The sequence below is a fragment of the Phodopus roborovskii genome, unplaced genomic scaffold (genome assembly GCF_943737965.1).
Source record: "Phodopus roborovskii unplaced genomic scaffold, PHOROB, whole genome shotgun sequence".
NCBI classification, from domain to species: Eukaryota; Metazoa; Chordata; class Mammalia; order Rodentia; family Cricetidae; genus Phodopus; species Phodopus roborovskii.
The window spans coordinates 13,725,619-13,743,520 of record NW_026126460.1 but is presented as its reverse complement, the minus strand read 5'-3'; the positions used below and the strand labels follow the sequence as shown (position 1 = coordinate 13,743,520).

At 41.7% G+C, this 17,902-nt stretch overlaps 1 protein-coding gene across 1 annotated transcript in view; it reads left to right on the top strand.

The window, feature by feature from the left end:
- Window positions 1-10,222, top strand: part of Lancl1 (LanC like glutathione S-transferase 1) — a 34,730-nt gene extending 24,508 nt beyond the window's left edge. Inside the window, exons 4-9 of the mRNA XM_051190402.1 lie at window positions 728-863; window positions 1,413-1,559; window positions 3,573-3,755; window positions 5,567-5,743; window positions 6,179-6,251; window positions 6,939-10,222. Coding sequence (XP_051046359.1) covers window positions 728-863; window positions 1,413-1,559; window positions 3,573-3,755; window positions 5,567-5,743; window positions 6,179-6,251; window positions 6,939-7,015 — 793 coding nt within the window. The 3' untranslated portion in view covers window positions 7,016-10,222. The remainder of the gene's footprint in view (window positions 1-727; window positions 864-1,412; window positions 1,560-3,572; window positions 3,756-5,566; window positions 5,744-6,178; window positions 6,252-6,938) is intronic.
- The last annotated feature ends 7,680 nt before the right edge of the window (window positions 10,223-17,902 follow it).

The following is a 17,902-nucleotide window of genomic DNA, read 5'->3' as shown; positions in this document are numbered from 1 at the left end:
GTCCGGGTTTTTGAAGCTGTAGTCAGTGGAAGAGGGAAGGGTAGAGTCTACTTGCTGCTAATTAACTGGAAACAGAACCCATAAAAATTTGGAGAAGCTGCACCGAGTCCATGAATAAGAACCTAATGAAGTATATCGTACAGCTTTTAATGAATGAGACTGGTCTGTGTGTGCTTGTTAGGGAAGGACTGAAGGGTGCTACAGAACATTGCTGGGTTAAACTCATATTTATACATACATGTATTTGTGCTTATATACATACAAATCTAGAGATATGTACATTCACATACACACACAACTTGATAGTCAAGTTGTTTCTAAAAATAAGAGCTAGAGGGCTTTGTGCCAATTGTATGTTACCTTGTGGCAGATCAGGCTACAATGGAGATGAGTGGATGTAGCCAGCATTTCATTAAAGCCAATGATACTCTAAGTATCCATTAGTCCAGGCTAAATTCTGTGATGGCAGCCGTCCCTAGCGCCTCCAATCCTCACTGCTTAAGTACAAGTCTTAGAGAAGCTCTGGGAAACTCGGGTAGCCTCAGCCTCACTGTGCATTCTTGTGACATACTGGTTCCACTGTGAACTTAAAACGAGGCTAATCTTTAAACTGTGATTTTTAAGGTGTGTCTGTTTATGTGTCCGTGTATACATTTTTAGTGGACCATTTTATATGCTAATGTCTGATCCCCATCCACTGATCATAGACACACATTTCTTTTCCTAGGCTCATTCACCTAAATAAGATTGATCCCCATGCACCAAATGAAATGCTCTATGGCCGCATAGGCTACATCTTTGCTCTGCTTTTTGTCAATAAGAACTTTGGAGAAGAGAAGATTCCTCAAAGCCATATTCAACAGGTAATATCGTTTTGTGGTTTTTAGGAGTGTTTTTAAGGCATCTTCTTACATACTCCATCTCTCTGGTTAGTACATCCTATGCAGGAAGACCTTGTGTCTTGACCTCTGTAGGTCAGTCTGTGGGAAGCCCTATCACCAGCAGTAGGAATCAGAAGGCCATCCTGCCTCCCTTTAATAATTCAGAAGCCCTTTCTGGTGGAGATGGAGGTCAGATTCAAATATCTCCCTCAGTGCCTAGAGAAGTTTGTGCTTTTTTTTGTTGTTGTTGTTGTTGTTTTTGTTTGTTTGTTTTTGTTTTTTGTTTTGAAAGATGTGTAGGTTCTTAAAAGTGCTAATAGAAAGTGTTGAGGGTCCTTCTGCACCATCTTCTATGCAGAACACAGTCAAACTTCTCAGAAGGGAGCTCTGTCCATCCCAGTGGAAGATGCTATCTTATTCCCTACCGGTAATTCAGTACTTTTAACAAAAAGGTTTTTGCCTCCACCAAGATTTTTTTTTTTTTTTTTTTGTCTAGTTATCTTGTTATTTTACTCGTCTCTCTCCCTGCAGATTTGTGAAACAATTTTAAACTCTGGGGAAAACCTAGCTAGAAAGAGAAACTTCACGGCCAAGTCCCCACTGATGTATGAGTGGTACCAGGAATATTATGTGGGAGCTGCTCATGGCCTGGCAGGAATCTATTACTACCTAATGCAGGTAAGGGATGCTTAAGGTGAGACCATCCGATGGCCCACACATGCATTGTCTTGGCTGGGGAACAGATCCTAATACTGTGTCACACTCCTTACAGTCACAGGGTGCACCTTCATGTGTGCAAGCATGCAGACCCCATCCTGGGGCTGGTGCTAAGTTTCCGGGTGGACATGCACTCACTGAGTGCCACTGGGGCAGTGTCTTGGCCTCTAATTCTGTGTTCTTTGTTCTTCTGTCTCAGAAAATGCCTTGAATTACAAGTATCATTCTCAACAATTATAAAATGAAACAAATTCCAGGAGTAAAGACAAATCTATAGAAGCAAATGAGAACACTCTGCCTAAGGCTTACTGAGGGAGTAGATTTTGTCTTGACTTGCCTGAAAAATAACTGAATGGGCTGTGCCCCATAGTTCTTTGGTTCTGACAATATTGGGAGGCATCAACCAAGTTAGGAAGACTGAAGACAAAAAGAACTTGGGAGGTCAGATAGATAACTCAGAGGGTGACATTTTAAGGGAACAACTAACACTTGCAAATGAGAATTTATGGCAAAAGAACATGGATTCTTCATGGCAGCAGAGGCTCATACCTCACCTTGAGGTATGTACAGTGTCACACAGAGGAACGTACTATACTCCTGCATACAGCATACATACATGAATGTACACATTACCATATGGCTGGAAGAATACAAAACCAGTGTCGTGCCTGCCCTCAACCCATGATTGCTTTTGAATAGAGCCACAGTTTGGGAGCAGTGATCAGAGGTCAACCTATATTTATTTATTTATTGCTTATTTATTCTGTTTTCCATTAGATGTGTAATTAGCTTTTGCGATTTTACCCTTTCTGGTGTCTCTCAGTGACTCTTCTAGACCTGCATATAGATTCTTACAAAGCTTTCATTAAAGGCAGATTATGTCTTCTGGAATTCAAGCTGAGTTAAAATTGTACATGTTAGTGAATGGGGTTGCCTTGTTGACTTGTCAATAAATCTGATAGTCAAGAGATATCTGCCCTGTCTCTTCTTGTTAGCTCTAATAAGAAATCTGAAAACCACAGTATTGATTTTTCAATTTCCAGGTTGTTATCTATTTGAAAAGATTAAGTTTTTAGTAATGAAAATCCATTCGTGAATGTACCTAGATAACAACATAAAATTGGACAGTATTACTTCTAGGCCATATTGGATAATTCCTGGAGAGTTACTTACTCTACTTTTAATACTTTCCTTGTGTAAAGTTCTATTTTTACATGTCTTGAAAAACACAGAATCCTGAGAACACACTACATCACATCATTCCCAGGACCATATCCTGACTGTGCATCTCACAGCTGTGTACCCCTCACCCCACATACCTTATCCCCTGCCTGGAATTCAGTGCCTTTGAAATGTGTCTTTTAAAGGCACTGAATTAAGAATAAGATCAAAAAGAGAAATGACAAAATGATATCCCAAATGACGCACGTGTGCCCTGCATCCCTGTGTCATATAAACCTGCATATCCTCATAGAAGAATAATCCATATACAAGTCATTTCTAATTTGGTGTTGGGCCACACTGCAGTTCTGCATCATCTCAGGTCTCCCAGCCCCATGCCCTGCCCTGTTACAGACAGCATCCACCACCTCTGTCAGAAAGTGAGAGCCGAGTTTGGTGGTCAGTGCATCTCTGCACTTGACAGATGTCTGTTTAACTCTTGTTTGCAAGCATTGACTTACAAAAAGTACTTGTGAATGTGTCCATAGCAGCAAACATTGGAAATAGTATGTACAGAAGGCCTTAAGAGTTAAGTAACAGCCCAACTATAGTTTGTTCCATTACTTTAAAATTATAAAACAGAAAATAAAAACAATAATGTCCAACAAATGAAAAAAAAATTGAAGAGATGGCTTTTGAATAACTTCAAACTTCCTATTACTCATTTTTTTTTCCTGTTTAAAACTCAGAGTTCTAGGAATGTCTTTTGTCTTTTTCTTCAGCAGAATTAATAATTCTGTTTCTCGTTTTTAGCCCAGCCTTCGGGTAAGCCAAGCAAAGTTACATAGTTTGGTGAAGCCCAGTGTAGACTTTGTCTGCCAGCTGAAGTTCCCTTCTGGCAATTTCCCTCCATGTTTGGATGATACCAGAGACCTGCTTGTCCACTGGTGCCATGGGGCCCCTGGCGTCATTTACATGCTCATCCAGGCCTACAAGGTACCTCATATTTTCTTATGTAACAAAAAGTACAAAAATAGCAAGTGTGTTTGTAAGTTAACAGTATTCTCATAATTGTTAAGGGATTGTGAGTCAACTGCTAAGTCTAAGGTCATTGTGCTGGATGGGTTAGCATCCATTCTCACAGTGTCCATCCCACCGTAGTGGGCAGCATCTCATAGCTCTTTACTGACAGAGTAACCAGGATGATAATGGAAGTGGCAGAGCCACAATAAACAGCCCGGAAGCAGAATCCTCATACCCTGCTGCAGGAATGTGAAATGGCACAGCTGCTGAGCAGGCATCGGATTGCTGGCCCTTAAGTCAAGCACTTATCATAGAACTGAGCAGTTCCACTTCTAGGCTTATGAAAAAAAGCAAAATAATCCAAAGAGATACATGCACACGACTATTCATAACAACTCTACTCTAAAGCCACAATGTGAAAAATATGGAAGCAGCCACTATCCATCAACAATGAATGCATAGATAGAATACAGAGTGCGCATGTGGTGGGACAGCATCTAGCCAGAAAAGGGAGTGAAATATATGTCATAATACTCATAATTTGCTAGACAAAATAAACACAGAAATGTAATACAGAAGAGGAAATTAGACTTATATGGAGTGATGACTAGTAGAATAGAGGTATCTGGAGTAGGCAAATTTATAGAAACCTGAAGTGGAAGGGGGTCAGGAGGTAGAGAGCATGGGAGCTCTATTGACTGATGTGTAGTGATAAAAAATAGAAGTGATTTTGTGTGCACAATTTCATGACTAATTAATGTCACTGAATTATGTGCATAAAAGTATAATCCTGGTGCTGGGGAGCTGGAAACAGAAAGTTCCCTTGGGGTCACTGACCAGCTAGTATTGCCCAATCCTTGAGCTCCAGGGTGAGTAAGAGACAGTATCTCAACAACTAAGGTGGAGAGCAATTAGAGAAAGCTTGGACGTTTAGCCTCCATAGGCGACCACACACATCTGTACTCATATAACACACACACACACACACACACACACACACACACACACAGAGCACGTAAGTTCTTCCCATGTATATAAAGATAAAGACACTGTGGTGAATGGTGTCATAGTTACTCAGTGGCTGCCATGTGTTCTTTGGAGAGGGACTGGTGGTGAGAACAAGTGGCCAGGTCAAGACAGCTGCTGCATCAGTCACACGCATTTATAAAGCTTAGATCAAACATACACAATCAGGCCCAGTGATTTTTAAAAAAACAAACTAAGTGTATTAGTTTGCTTTTCTGTCATTGTGATAACACACTAAAAGCAGCTTGGAGTAGAGAAGGGTTTGTGTGACTTATAGGTTAGTCCATCGTGACCAGAAGCCAAGGTAATAACCTGGAGGCAGGAACTGAAGCAGAGTCCATGCAAGAGACTGTTTACTAGTTCCCTTCCCTGTCTTGCTCACCCCACTTATACAGCCCAGGACTGCCCGGCAGGATGGTACCTCCCACAGTAGGTTGGGCCCTCCCACACCAATCAGCAGTCAAGGAAACACCCTACAGCTTTGCCCACAAGCCAGTCTGAATGGGACAACTCCTTAGTTGAGAATCTCTCTTCTCAGGTGTGCCTAGGCTTGTGTCAAGTTGACAAAATACTAGCTATGACACAAGTCAATGTTAGGGATTTATCATTGGCAGTACCACGCATTCTGTCACTGCATACTGTATTTCTTCTTACCATGCCTCCTCCCCTACCTTGCCTTTCCTTCAGAAAGAGCTGCCTGAAGAATTTTCCTTTATGCTCCAGATAGTGGAACTCATGTATGTCCTTTGACTCTGCAGGTGTTCAAAGAGGAACAGTACCTTTGTGATGCCTACAAGTGTGCTGATGTGGTCTGGCAGTATGGACTGCTGAAGAAGGGCTATGGTTTGTGCCACGGTGCTGCAGGGAATGCCTATGCCTTCCTGGCACTCTACAATCTCACACAAGATGTGAAGTACCTGTACAGGGCCTGTAAGGTATGTATGAGCCAGGCTGGGCGTGGGGAAACAGCTTTTTGGGAGATTGAAAGGGCTCAGGTCTATCTGAGTCAGTTCATTTATATTATGTCATGGAGCTTAGAGTTAACAAACATGTTCTTTAAGAAAAGCCTTCTGGAATGATTCAGTTATGTTAATGTTCCTTGAAAAAGGGTAGATTCTGCTTGAACATTTGTGAGAGTAAAATCTTAAAGATGGAGGGTCATTTGGTTCTTTGATACCATTAGCAAGCATGTGGCTAGCACTGCTCACCAAACTCCTCCCAAGCCATGTACCTGCCTTTAAGCCAGTTCCTCAAAATTAATTCCTCATCTCTGACTTGGTAGTTTTAGAATTTGTCAAAGTAACACAGAATTTCCACAAGTTTCTAGGGTCTCTGAAGAAATTAGTCATTGAAGTTGGTCTCCTTTTCAGTTTGCTGAGTGGTGCTTAGATTATGGAGAGCATGGATGCAGGACACCGGACACCCCCTTCTCCCTCTTTGAAGGTATTTTTCACATGTGACTTAATATCTTCAACTATTACTCTGCTTGGTGATAATGTTTTAATTTCCAGTTTTTATAGTCCATTGTTAAGCACATACTTCCTAATTTCCTGATATATCAGATCAGTTAGCAAGGCTGAGGTGTAGCTCACTTGTTAGAGAGCTTGCTTAATGTCCATGAAACCTAGTTCCATCCTCCACACTGCATAGACAGAGCATGTTGGCACACACCTATATGCTCAGCTATAATCCCAGCACTCAGGATGGAAACAGTAGAAACAGGAGGATCAGCAATTCAAGATCATCACTAGCCATTTAGCCACTTTGAAATTCTGTGTCAATCGATCAATCAATATCAGGCATGCCACCACTTACTTTAATATTCATAGCAGTAATGGTGACCACCATTTATGGAGCCAGGAAGTATATGGTGAACCATGGATACAGTGCCTCAGAGGTCAGCGGCCATAGTGGTGAAGGAATTCACACATGGCCATGTTTGCACACTTGAACCTATTTGCCTCCATTCTGTCTCCTCTCTTCCCCTGGTTATAAAGAAGCCAAGAACCCCTCTAGGGGCCTCTGATATGCAATACATTGTATGAATTACAGGAAGCTTCCCGTGTCTTAGCTTAATGTTGAAATGAAGTCATTTGGTGTAGTAACTTGTGTCTTTTTCTCTTCCCTTAGGGATGGCTGGAACAATCTATTTCTTGGCTGACCTGTTAGTCCCCACAAAGGCCAAGTTCCCTGCATTTGAGCTCTGAAAGGGCAACCTGGTCCCTGAAGCATGACCCTCTGTGTTCTGGTCTGGGCTAAGTGTTTCTGTTGCTTTTGAAGGAGCAGAATGAAACTGTGTACTTGAAAGTTGGCTCTTTATTTCCATGATTTGTCTTTAGCAATTCAGCGCCTTTTCTTACTTTTATTTAAAAGTCTAAATGAAAGCCATCTTAATTTTCTTCCATGAGGATGATTGACAGGTATGGTATTTTGTAGCCATTTACATGTACTTACAGACTTGGAGGAGATCTTACTCTTCTTTAATTTTATGAATGTAGTCATGTGTTAGTGCTCTTTAAAATGTTTTCTAAAAGCTCAGTAAGCCATGCCTGGTATCATGTTATCCCATCTATTGAGAAGACTGAGGCAGGAGGAGCACAAGTTCAAGGCCAACCTGAGCAACTTAGTGAGACTCTGTCTCAAAATAAAGAGAGAGGTCTGCGGTATAGCTGAGAAGTAGACCTCTTTTCTAGCACACACACACACACACACACACACACTCACACTCAGCTCAGGTAGACAGAGATTTTATGTAAATGGCCATTGTTAATATTGCCTTCTATGTCTTCTGTTAAATATTTTCCCTCCAACAAAGAGTAGTTTTATGACTTCATTTTTTCCAGGTGCTTGGTTATTAGAGGGGGCAAAAATATAGCCCATGCCTCTGGAGGAAAAGCTGTAAGAATTACAAACTAGACTTGGGACCTAAATGCCATATTTTAAACTTCTAACTCCTGTCTATACGAGACGTACCATTTTCAGTGAGCCACAAGGGCACTATATTCCAGCCATGTTATCAAAACTTAAAAACGGTTGTAATGCACACTCTGACCTGAAAGTTAACTCACCAACAACAGGTCCTTGTTTCCTGATATATTTTGGAAATGTTTAATTTAAAAGTATTTGTCCTTCAGTGTTCATGTGAGATCTGGAAGTAGATTTTCTGTGTGAATTTGCCTGGACAGGATTCCAGCCTAACCTTCAAAGACATTCAGAAGTTTGGCTTAGGTTTCCCTTGCTTTTTTGCTGAGTTCCACATGTTACTCCTTTCTGTTCATTGATTTGAACATTGATTTTTTTTTTTTCACTTAATAGTACAGAAATTGCTTATGCTTACAAAGAAGGTGGGAAGGGAGATGCTGTAACCAATAGCTTCTAAGAGAACAAAGCTTTTGCCGGGCAGTGGTGGCTCATGCCGTTAGTCCCAGCGCTCGGAAGGCAGAGGCAGGCCGATCTACTGAACAAGTTCCAGGACAGGCTCCAAAGCTATACAGAGAAACCCTGTCCTGAAAAAACAAACAAACAAATAAAAAGAGAACAGAGCTTTTGACAAAAATTCTTGTTCTTGGAGGGTATCTGATGTTACAGCTTCCATGGTTGTAACAGATGAGTGCTTGCATATCCCAAGCCATGGAGTCCGGTTGGTCTGTGCATGAAGACTGCCTGGTGCTTCAAAGTCTGGACACATGCTTTTTGACTCCTCAGCTCCTCCCGCCTCCTCATATCACAGGCCTCTCAGGCCCTTTGTAACTGACTTAGGAACATTTTCCACCTTTAATACTACAGGATCTGAGAATATTTAATGTGCTATTTTGTGGCTCTCTTGGTCGTGCTACTTGTATTAGAAATGAAGTCTCCATGGAGTGTGTGCTGATTGCTATGAGGAATAATCCCCTCTTATTTTGTGACTTGCACCAAAATAGCTAATATTATGAGAAATTTTCTGGTCCTTTAAGGCTACCTACAGTAGGATCCAAAGAGCAGCTCAGTGCTCAACTCTCAGCTCCTAGGGTTGAATTGCTCCTTCTGTGGCCCCTGTATTCCAGGGACGTACGTGTGACCTCACCCTCTGAAATGCTGCTGCTGGCAGCTGTGTCAGACTACCTACCTGGTGAAGGCTGTGCATCAATGGTGTCACTATTTATAAGAACTCGACACAGTAGAGCACATCGGTTTGGCTGGGCTTCCAGCTTTAGAAAAGTAAGCCCACTTGCTTTAGTTAAATGGCTTGTATTCTGCCTGTACCTTCAGCTACTATAGATACTTGGTGAAAGAAAAAGAACCAGTGTTCTGGTTAGTCCTGAGACTTGATCACAGTGCTTCCCCAGGTGTCTTGACTAATATAGCCCCAGAAAGAACTCAGAGCAGGAAGAGTGTTTTGAGTGACACTCTTGTTACTGTCTGAGCTGTCTTCTACATATTGGCATCCATTAACAGATCCACTGACATAAACAATTCAGTTTTCCATCTTCACTGTAGCTTTTTAAAACTTACTACACTGACAAAGTGTCTGTGCCACTTGTGTCCTTATGCTACAAAGCCACGAGAATTTTCTGGGGGCTTTTAAATTCAGGTACAATACAAAGCCCACAGCAACACCTCCCCTCTGAGGAAGGGAATGTTTTCACTCCAGCATTGTGCAGAAGCAGTGTTGGGTGCTTTCCTTCCTCAGATACTTTTCTTATGGGTATAAAAACCTTCCAGAAATCGCTTCCGGAAAACTCGGTGCCATTGCTAATCTGCAGCCAGAGACTGGAAGGTCCAATGTTCAGAGCCTGTTCAGCAATGCATTTATGCTGTTGTGCATTCCTGCCCTTAACTTTTCATCATGTAAAATGTCAGCATTACCATGACGGCTCCCGTAGTTCCCACAGGCCTTCATCCTATTCTGTCTGTCAGTCCGTCTGTCAGTCTTTCGTCCTTACAGTTATCAGGTTCTCTTTTCATCACTCATGTCACATCCATGTGACACCAGAACCCACTTGCAGCTAGAGTTAGCTCAAGGGGGCATAAGGGTATTTTTTCCTCCTTATTCCCGTTTCCCTGAGTAACTGAACTGCAGCACTCTGCTCCTATGTCCTCAGGTCAGTTTGTATCTGGTTTTACAGTCCCCTTACCTTCTGCTACCTAACTCTGAGTTTATTTATGTACTTTTAGGCTCCTAGAAGTTGGTACAGTCCCTACTTACTCATGCTGCATCCCGGATCCTTTTCTGCTTCCCTGAAACATGTCAGAGCATGTTTCTGAGTTCTCTGTACCATCTGGCTGTAGGAGAACTGTTTATATCCTGTATACTGGAATCAGTCTTGGGGACAGTCTTTCGGGATCACCCCAAGATTACATTGACACTGGGAGGGGCTGGGATCATATCTGTATTGACTGACTGGCCTTCAATAAAATGTTACTAGGCCTGAGTATCGCCTACTGTTGTTTACTTCTGTTTGATCTTGAAAATTATTTCTCCATAATGGTAAATAGTGACTTTTCTTTTTCTGTATAAACTCTCCCTGGGATTTGTCCTTAACTTCCTTGTTAGTTCCACTGTTTCCTGATAACAGACTTACAGAAGGGATATGTTATCCTGTCTGATCATGGTATAATTAGGAAGCATCTCCAAGGTTTGGGACCATGCAGTATATTAGCTACCTCATGCTTATCCAAGCCTTGCTGCAGTCAGAGCCTTGTTGTGGGATTTCTCCCTGCTCACAGATCTAAAGGGGCTTTGAATGAAGTCATTGAATGAGGAGTGATCATAGGGAAAGGAGATCTGCCCAGTCACCTGGGAAACTGCACCGCTTCTCATGACACAGCCAGCTAGCATGGCAGAAGTTACCAGTGTTTTTATCTCTGAGCTTACAAATGCTAACACTGAAGACATGTGATCATTTTTCTCTCCTTCAAATGAGATGAATGTATGTTGGGATCAAGTCTGTAGATGCAGGCAGTGAGGCATAGAGGGACAGAACCTCTTAGTAGTCACCAGATTCCGTAATGACCCTGTCTTCTGTTTACCTCTCCCTATCAAAGTAAAAATGCACAATTGTCATTATATTTTAAAAAAATAATAAAAAGTTTAAGTAATTTGGCCTTTTCCACTTACTCATAACTTGTTTGTTTATATGTTTTTTTTTTTAAAAAGTCATTTGCCCAGGCTGGGCTGTGGTGGCACACGCCTTTATTCCTAGCACTCCAGAGGAGCAGAGGCAGGCGGGTCTCTGTGAGTTTAAGGCCAGCCTGGTCTACAGAGTTCTAGGACAGCCAGGACATTACACAGAGAAACCCTGTCTCAAAAAACAAAACAAACAAAAAATCCTTTGTCCCTCCCATACTCTCTAATCATCAGAAAATAGTAATTTATGTCATTTATCTTTTCCCACACTAATCCCCACGGTGCCCCAAAGGCCTTATATGTTCTTCATCCTTACATGTAAACTTGCCTATAAATCTATCACTGGAAATTTTGCTGCTTCATTCTGTTTTGCTTCCACATTATCTCATTTCTGAAACTGGTCAGTTAAAGCAAGACCCTGGCTTTCTTACAATGGAGAACGCACTGGCTTCACAGTTCCATTATGTGCACTGATAAACAGTTTTTCAGGAGCCTGTGTAATGCATCCTCGGGGACATATTTTACAATTCCAGTAGTAATGAGAGAAAGCACAAACAGTAAGCCAAAATATGGACTAATGAGGATAGAGAAACGGATCTTAGCAGAGCCACCTCTCATAGTCAGCCAACCTAATTTCACATCTCTACATTATGCTAACTTTCCATCAACATGCAAATTACAACCAGGTGACATTAAGTCTGCAGCTAAAGTTCCGTTACTCTACAAATTAAGTGTCGGAGAAAGCCTTTGTGTGGCATGTACTTGTTATGGTGTTGGGGAGGGGCCTCCTTAGGCATCAGTTTGTAAAGTACTATCAAGAATGCCTAATTTCTCTGGTGGACTTGCATATGAAAGAAAGTGTGTGTAATCTGAAAATGCTGATGGGGGCTCAGTGTGGGCGGTATGGCTAACACTGGCTGTTTCCTCAGAAATTGGCATTCAGCAATTCACATGCACTCTCATGCACTGTCGGTACCGTCAGATTATGGGCTACAGACACGCCTATTCTCTCATGCTCTGAGCAGTGCTTTCTTGTCTTCATGTGCAGGCTCTGACTTGTCTGTGTGTGTGTGTGTGTGTGTGTGTGTCAGGTAGCTTCTACAAGCACAAAACCGCCCCTGTTCTGGGAACTCCACCCAAACAGCATAGGTGATTAGCCAAGCAATTACAAAATGTTATTTGTACTCGTGCCAATTGTTCTTTCCCTTGTTCATGAAGCCTGATGTAAGCCTGGCTCTCGTGTGCTCTGTGGTTTCTTTATATTTATGGAAATGGTGCAGTCAGATGTCTTTATATGGAGAAGACGCTCAGCCAGAAGTCTTTACCGTTAGTACCTTTGGTCAGCCCTGATGATGGAGGGGGTTGAGGGACATCTGAAGACATAAAACCACTTACTCTTCCAAACCCCCAGTATTATCATTATTAATAAATTAGATTTTGCATAAGACCAAGCAAGTCAACTTCCATCATGAAGGGAGAGAGAGATGGCTGCTACAGAGAGTTTTCTTTAAGAGTGGATACCACATCCATGCATGTACGGGCAGCACAAATTAGGCTATTTGGAAAAACAAAAGCAACAGAGAAAGGAAAGGGGGGGGTGTGTGGATCAGCCAGGAGTTAGGGAAGTGGTGGTGAATATGATCAAAATATGTTGTACACATAAAACTCTCAGTAAAAGTATTTAAAATAAGGTTAAATTCCTTTCCTTGAGCACTACTAAGATGCACATACTTTAGAAGTAGCTCACAGATCTGCCCCTCCCCCATGCCTTTTAGTAATTGGCTGGTGGCACAGGTGCTATTAAACTTGAAAATGTCAAGACCACTGCTAACACATGCTAGTTGTAGCATCCCATGATGACATCTGCTTGGGAAAGACTTCTGTAGTAGGTGAACAAGTGATTTCAGTGTGAAATGGGAATGTGGGACCAGTCTGTGGTGAGAGGAGATGCAGTGAGTGGTGGGTATATGAGGATCAGGAAACTGCTTGTGAAAACAAAGTCTCTGCTTTATTCAGTCCACTGGGCACACAAATGGCGTAAGGTCTCTTTTGGGTGCTACTAAATAAGTTAGATAATCCATTGTGAATCCCAAGTAGAGAAAAATGAGTCAGAAGTGGGCTGGCGGCTTTCAAGAATTGACCGAATGAGAAGGGTGTGAGCCAGCAGGAATTTGTGTCACGGTCATGTAGGATGGAAGGATGTGGTCTTGCGACCATCGTATTTTGTAGTGGTGATTGCAGCAGGTGAAAGCAAAGGATTTGGAGAAAATACCCCATTTAGATGGGAAGAATTTTCACCGTTTGTTTGATTGTGTAAGCATGACAAGAAGATCCCCAGAGCAAAGGATTAAGATAAGTCATCTGGAACCAGGAACTCCTGAGGAAGTTAGAGTCCTCTGCACCTCATTCGGTTTATAAGGAGCCAAAATGCACCATCCTTAAAGATAATATTAAACACAGATCAGTCACATTCTTTTCTCCAAGCCCGTCTTTCTCACTGTGTTTTACATATTAAATGTATATAGGCACTGCTGGCTGTCTGCCATTGGCCATGATTCCAGTGTTAGAATTTCTTAAAGTGATGTGGTTTGCTGGGGTTTCAGATGCCGTCCATGCAGGGCTGCATAAGAACCTAAACATGTTCAGTCTAGGAGACCTGGAGCCCTAATTAGAAATGGGGGTGGGGCACTTTACTTTCTCCTAAATTAAAAGCCCAATACAAATTAATGTGATCATTACTATCCCTTCTGTCTGTCAACATGAGCATGTTCCTAGGCATTTGACAGTGAGAACTGATCCAAATTTGGGTGAGTCAACAATCAGTGTATCTATCACTCCTAATAATAGTGATTGCTCAGCATGTTTTGTTTTAATTTTTATAAGCACTCGTCAGCTGAGTTAAAACTGAATTTGCTGTAATGGTGGCATAAGATGGTAAAATGACAAGTCCATCCCTTGTTCTCTTGCAGAAAATTAGGTTTTCTAGTACAGTTTCTGAGAATTTCAGAGTCTGAGAAGGTGAAAGGCACTAGGTAAACAAAACTCCTCTCAGGATGGAACAGACACATGAACCTGTTACCCCAGCTTCAGGGGGACTTCCAGGGACACTGCTGTTGTCCTGATAGTACAGGGAGGAAGCTGGCATACCTTACATGTCTGGCAGACGCTAAGGAAAAAGGGTAAGCGGGACAGATTGCTATTGTAGGACCCAAGAGCATACCACACATCGGGACATGGTGGCACACTCATAATCCCAGAACACAGAAGGTGGAGGACCAGGTGGGTCACCTCCAGCTATGTAACAAGTCTAAGGCCAACTTAGGTGTATGTGAGATCTTCTTTCAAAACAGTAAAGTCAGGACCAAAACCCCTTACAATGCAGGAGACAGACACCAGAGGGAGCAAGATACTACAAACTCCTGAAGAAGGAACCTACCTGGCAAACATGTCTAATTGAGAAGTTAAAGCCACAGAGAAGTTGTATTTCCCCAAACCAGGGTTTCTGTGCACCCCTCCCCCCAGTATTTAGTGGGGTTTAACACTGAGCATATCCCACTGTAGAAAACCCACTTGCAAACATTGGGACAAGAGTAAATGTTTGCAAAGAAGTCCTACTCCCTACTTCAAATGACCTGACAGACCTACATGACCCCACCTGGATGGCATTGCCCTGCATGTGGAATTGGGGTGGGGAGATGGGAGGGGAGGGTGGTCAGGGTGCATGTGAGGGGGCAGAGAGGGTAAAAGGGAGGGAGGGAGAGAGAACTGGGATCGACATGTAAAATAATAAATGTTTGTCTTCTTGCTATATAATATGAGCAACATCTCTATGCTTTATTATAATTCAATACATGTATACCAATGTGTGTAATAATCACAGAGCAACGGGTATTTCTGTCTCTTTGACCATTCTTACATATTGATAACTTCATACTCTTCCAGTTATTCTGAAATATGTTTTTGGTTGTGAGACTGGCCTTAAATGACTGAGCTATTTCTCCAGCCTATCTATAGGATATGTAGCCTGTACTGGCCATCTCCTGTGACCATATTGGTGCCTAGCCCAATTGTCATCAGAGAGGTTTCATCCAGCAACTGATTGAAACAAATGCAGACCCACAACCAAACATTTGACAGGGTTCAGAGAATCCAGCAGAAGGGGAGAAAGGATTGTAGGAGTCAGAGGGGTCAAGGACACCACAAGAAAATTCACAGAATCAGCTAACCTGTGCTCATAGAGGCTCACAGAGACTGAACTGACAATCAGGAAGCCTGCATGGGACTGACCTAGTCTCCCTGCATATATGTGACAGTTGTGTAGCTTGGTCCTCTTGTGGGACTCCTTAACTGTGGGAACAGGGGCTGTCCCTGACTGGCTTTTGAGACCCTACTCCCCATCCGGGGTCACCTTGCCCAGCCTTAATACATGGAGAGGTGCTTAGTCTTACTGCAATTTGATATGCCATGTTTTGTTGATACTCATAGGAGACCTGCCCTTTCCTAAATAGAAACAGAGGGGGAGTGTATTGGGGGTTGGGAACAGAAGGGGAGGTCCAGCAGGGAGGGACCAGGAGGAGAGGAGGAAGGGGAACCTGCAGCATGGATATAAAATAATAAATACATTAAAAATATATAGCTTAACCGTTGTTAACTGTACTGGGCAAACCAGAAATGATTACTCCTTGCTGAACTTTATCTGGTTCTCCTTCTTTCGTGTCTCTCCAAGTTTCTAACTACCACTCCTTCAAATACTTCAATCCTAACCCAGAATTCTGAGTTTTATGAGAAACAGAAAAGAATGGACCCATGCTAAGAAATAAAGTGCATCTGCAGAACAACCCCAGAGAAGTAAGAGATGGGAATTACCTGTTTCTGAGACCAAGAAAACTTACAGAGGAAAAAAGGGATGTTAGCAAATAGGCAGAAAATATAAAGAACCAAATAATTTGGGGAATGAAAAACACAATAACTAAAATGACAGAAAATCAGCAAAATAGTTCAATAAAGTAGAAGAATCATTGAGTTGAAATACAAGTCTTTTGAAACCATCCAGTCAAGAGAAGATAATTGTAATGAGTAAAGGAATGAGGAACACTCAGGATGTATGTGTTACTTTCAGGAAGAGTCAGTTTGTGCACTATAGGAGTTTCAGAACAATACAGGGGAGTGAAAAATGTAGTGAAAGAAAAATGGCTGAAAATGTCCCAACACTGAGAAAGAAAACTAACATCTTGCTGAACACAAACCAATCTTTCCTCATTTCGACCAAGTCATAGAAATCACTTCTGAAAGTGGCAAAAGAAAAGTGGCTTTTCCCACACAAGGGAGCCTCACTGTGATTATGAAATACTTCCCTGCAGCAACCTTGCCAGCCACGGTGGGATGTGTCCAAAGTGCTAAGCAACGCAAAATAATGGCAAACAAAAATACCTCCGGATCAAGAACATCACTACCAACAAAACTATCCCTCAAACTAGATCTAGGTTTCCTAAATGCATCATAAGATCATCACCACTAAACCTTCACCTGCGTAAAGCAGAAGAAAAAATTTCAAGTTGAAACAGAAGGACTCAATATAGAAATATCTGTGCACAGAAAAAAAGATAAATATGGAGACAAGAACAGAATGATTTAGTAAAGGGGAGTGGTCCTAATTCTGGCATAAAGATGAAATATAAAACACTGACAAACAATATAAAGAAGCATGGATTCTGATAATAAAAGCATGGGCAAAGTAAATACCCACAACTTTTCTATGAAATTGACATTAACTTGTTATAGGCCTACAGTATTTTCACAGCAATAATCTAAATAATCATAAGTACCGAAAAGCATATACACCTACAAAAGGCACAAAGAAGGAAGACATCAATCATCACAGCTCCAGTCAACAAAGTGTGAAGAGACACTGAGGGAAAAGAAGCAGAGGACACACAGCCATTAACAAAAAGCAAGAAGGAGGAAGTCTACACAATCATGGTTCCTAGATGTGCATGGATTTAACATTACAACCAAAAGACATAACATTGCTGAATGGAATTTTAAAAAATAAAACAAGATCCAGTGATGTGCTCTCTGTGAGAGATTCGTTTTAGATTTAAGGGCACACACACACACACACACACACACACACACACACACACACACACACACACCCCAAGTGAGAAGAAAACGATATTGTTATAGAAATGGCCATTGTTTTTCTTTACTTTTTTTTTTTCTCTTTGGTTTCTCTGCATCACCCTAGCTGACCTGAAACTCCCTCTGTAGACCAGGCTGGTTTCAATCTCACAGAGATCCACTTGCCTCTCTGCCTCCTGAGTGCTGGGATTAAAGGCATGCAGCACCACCCTGAGCTGTAAATGGTAATTTTAAAGAGTGCCCATGTTTACTATATCACCCAACATTGTGTCAAAATGGGTCAACAAACGACATGATATAATATAATGACAAAAAGGATCAATTGCCCAGGAATTTGTAGCTATTACAAATAAATATGCATCCAACTTCAGCATGACCAAATATATGAAGTAAACACTCCAAGGATGAAGGGAGAAACAGATACAATAGGTTTCCAATGTCCCACTTATGATGATGGAAAGAACATAAAAAAGATCAAATTAAGTCTGGGCAGTGTTGGTGCACGCCTTTAATCCCAGCAGAGGCAGGTGGATCTCTGTTAGTTTGAGGCGAACCTGATCTACAAAGCTACACAGAAAAACCCAGTCTCAACGAAAAAAAAAAAAAAAAAAAAAAAAAAAAAAAAACCACCCCCACACAAAAGATTAAACATCAGAATCAAATTCATTAGCTGTAGACGTAGTACTCAGAGGAATTCCATACAATGAAAAAAGAATAGGGACTAATATAGGACTATACATATCTAGGTAAACTAGAAAAAGAGCTATCTACCCCCAGCATGGATACACGTGATAGTCTCCAGGATAGACCACACACTAGGTAACAAAACACACTCTGACAATGT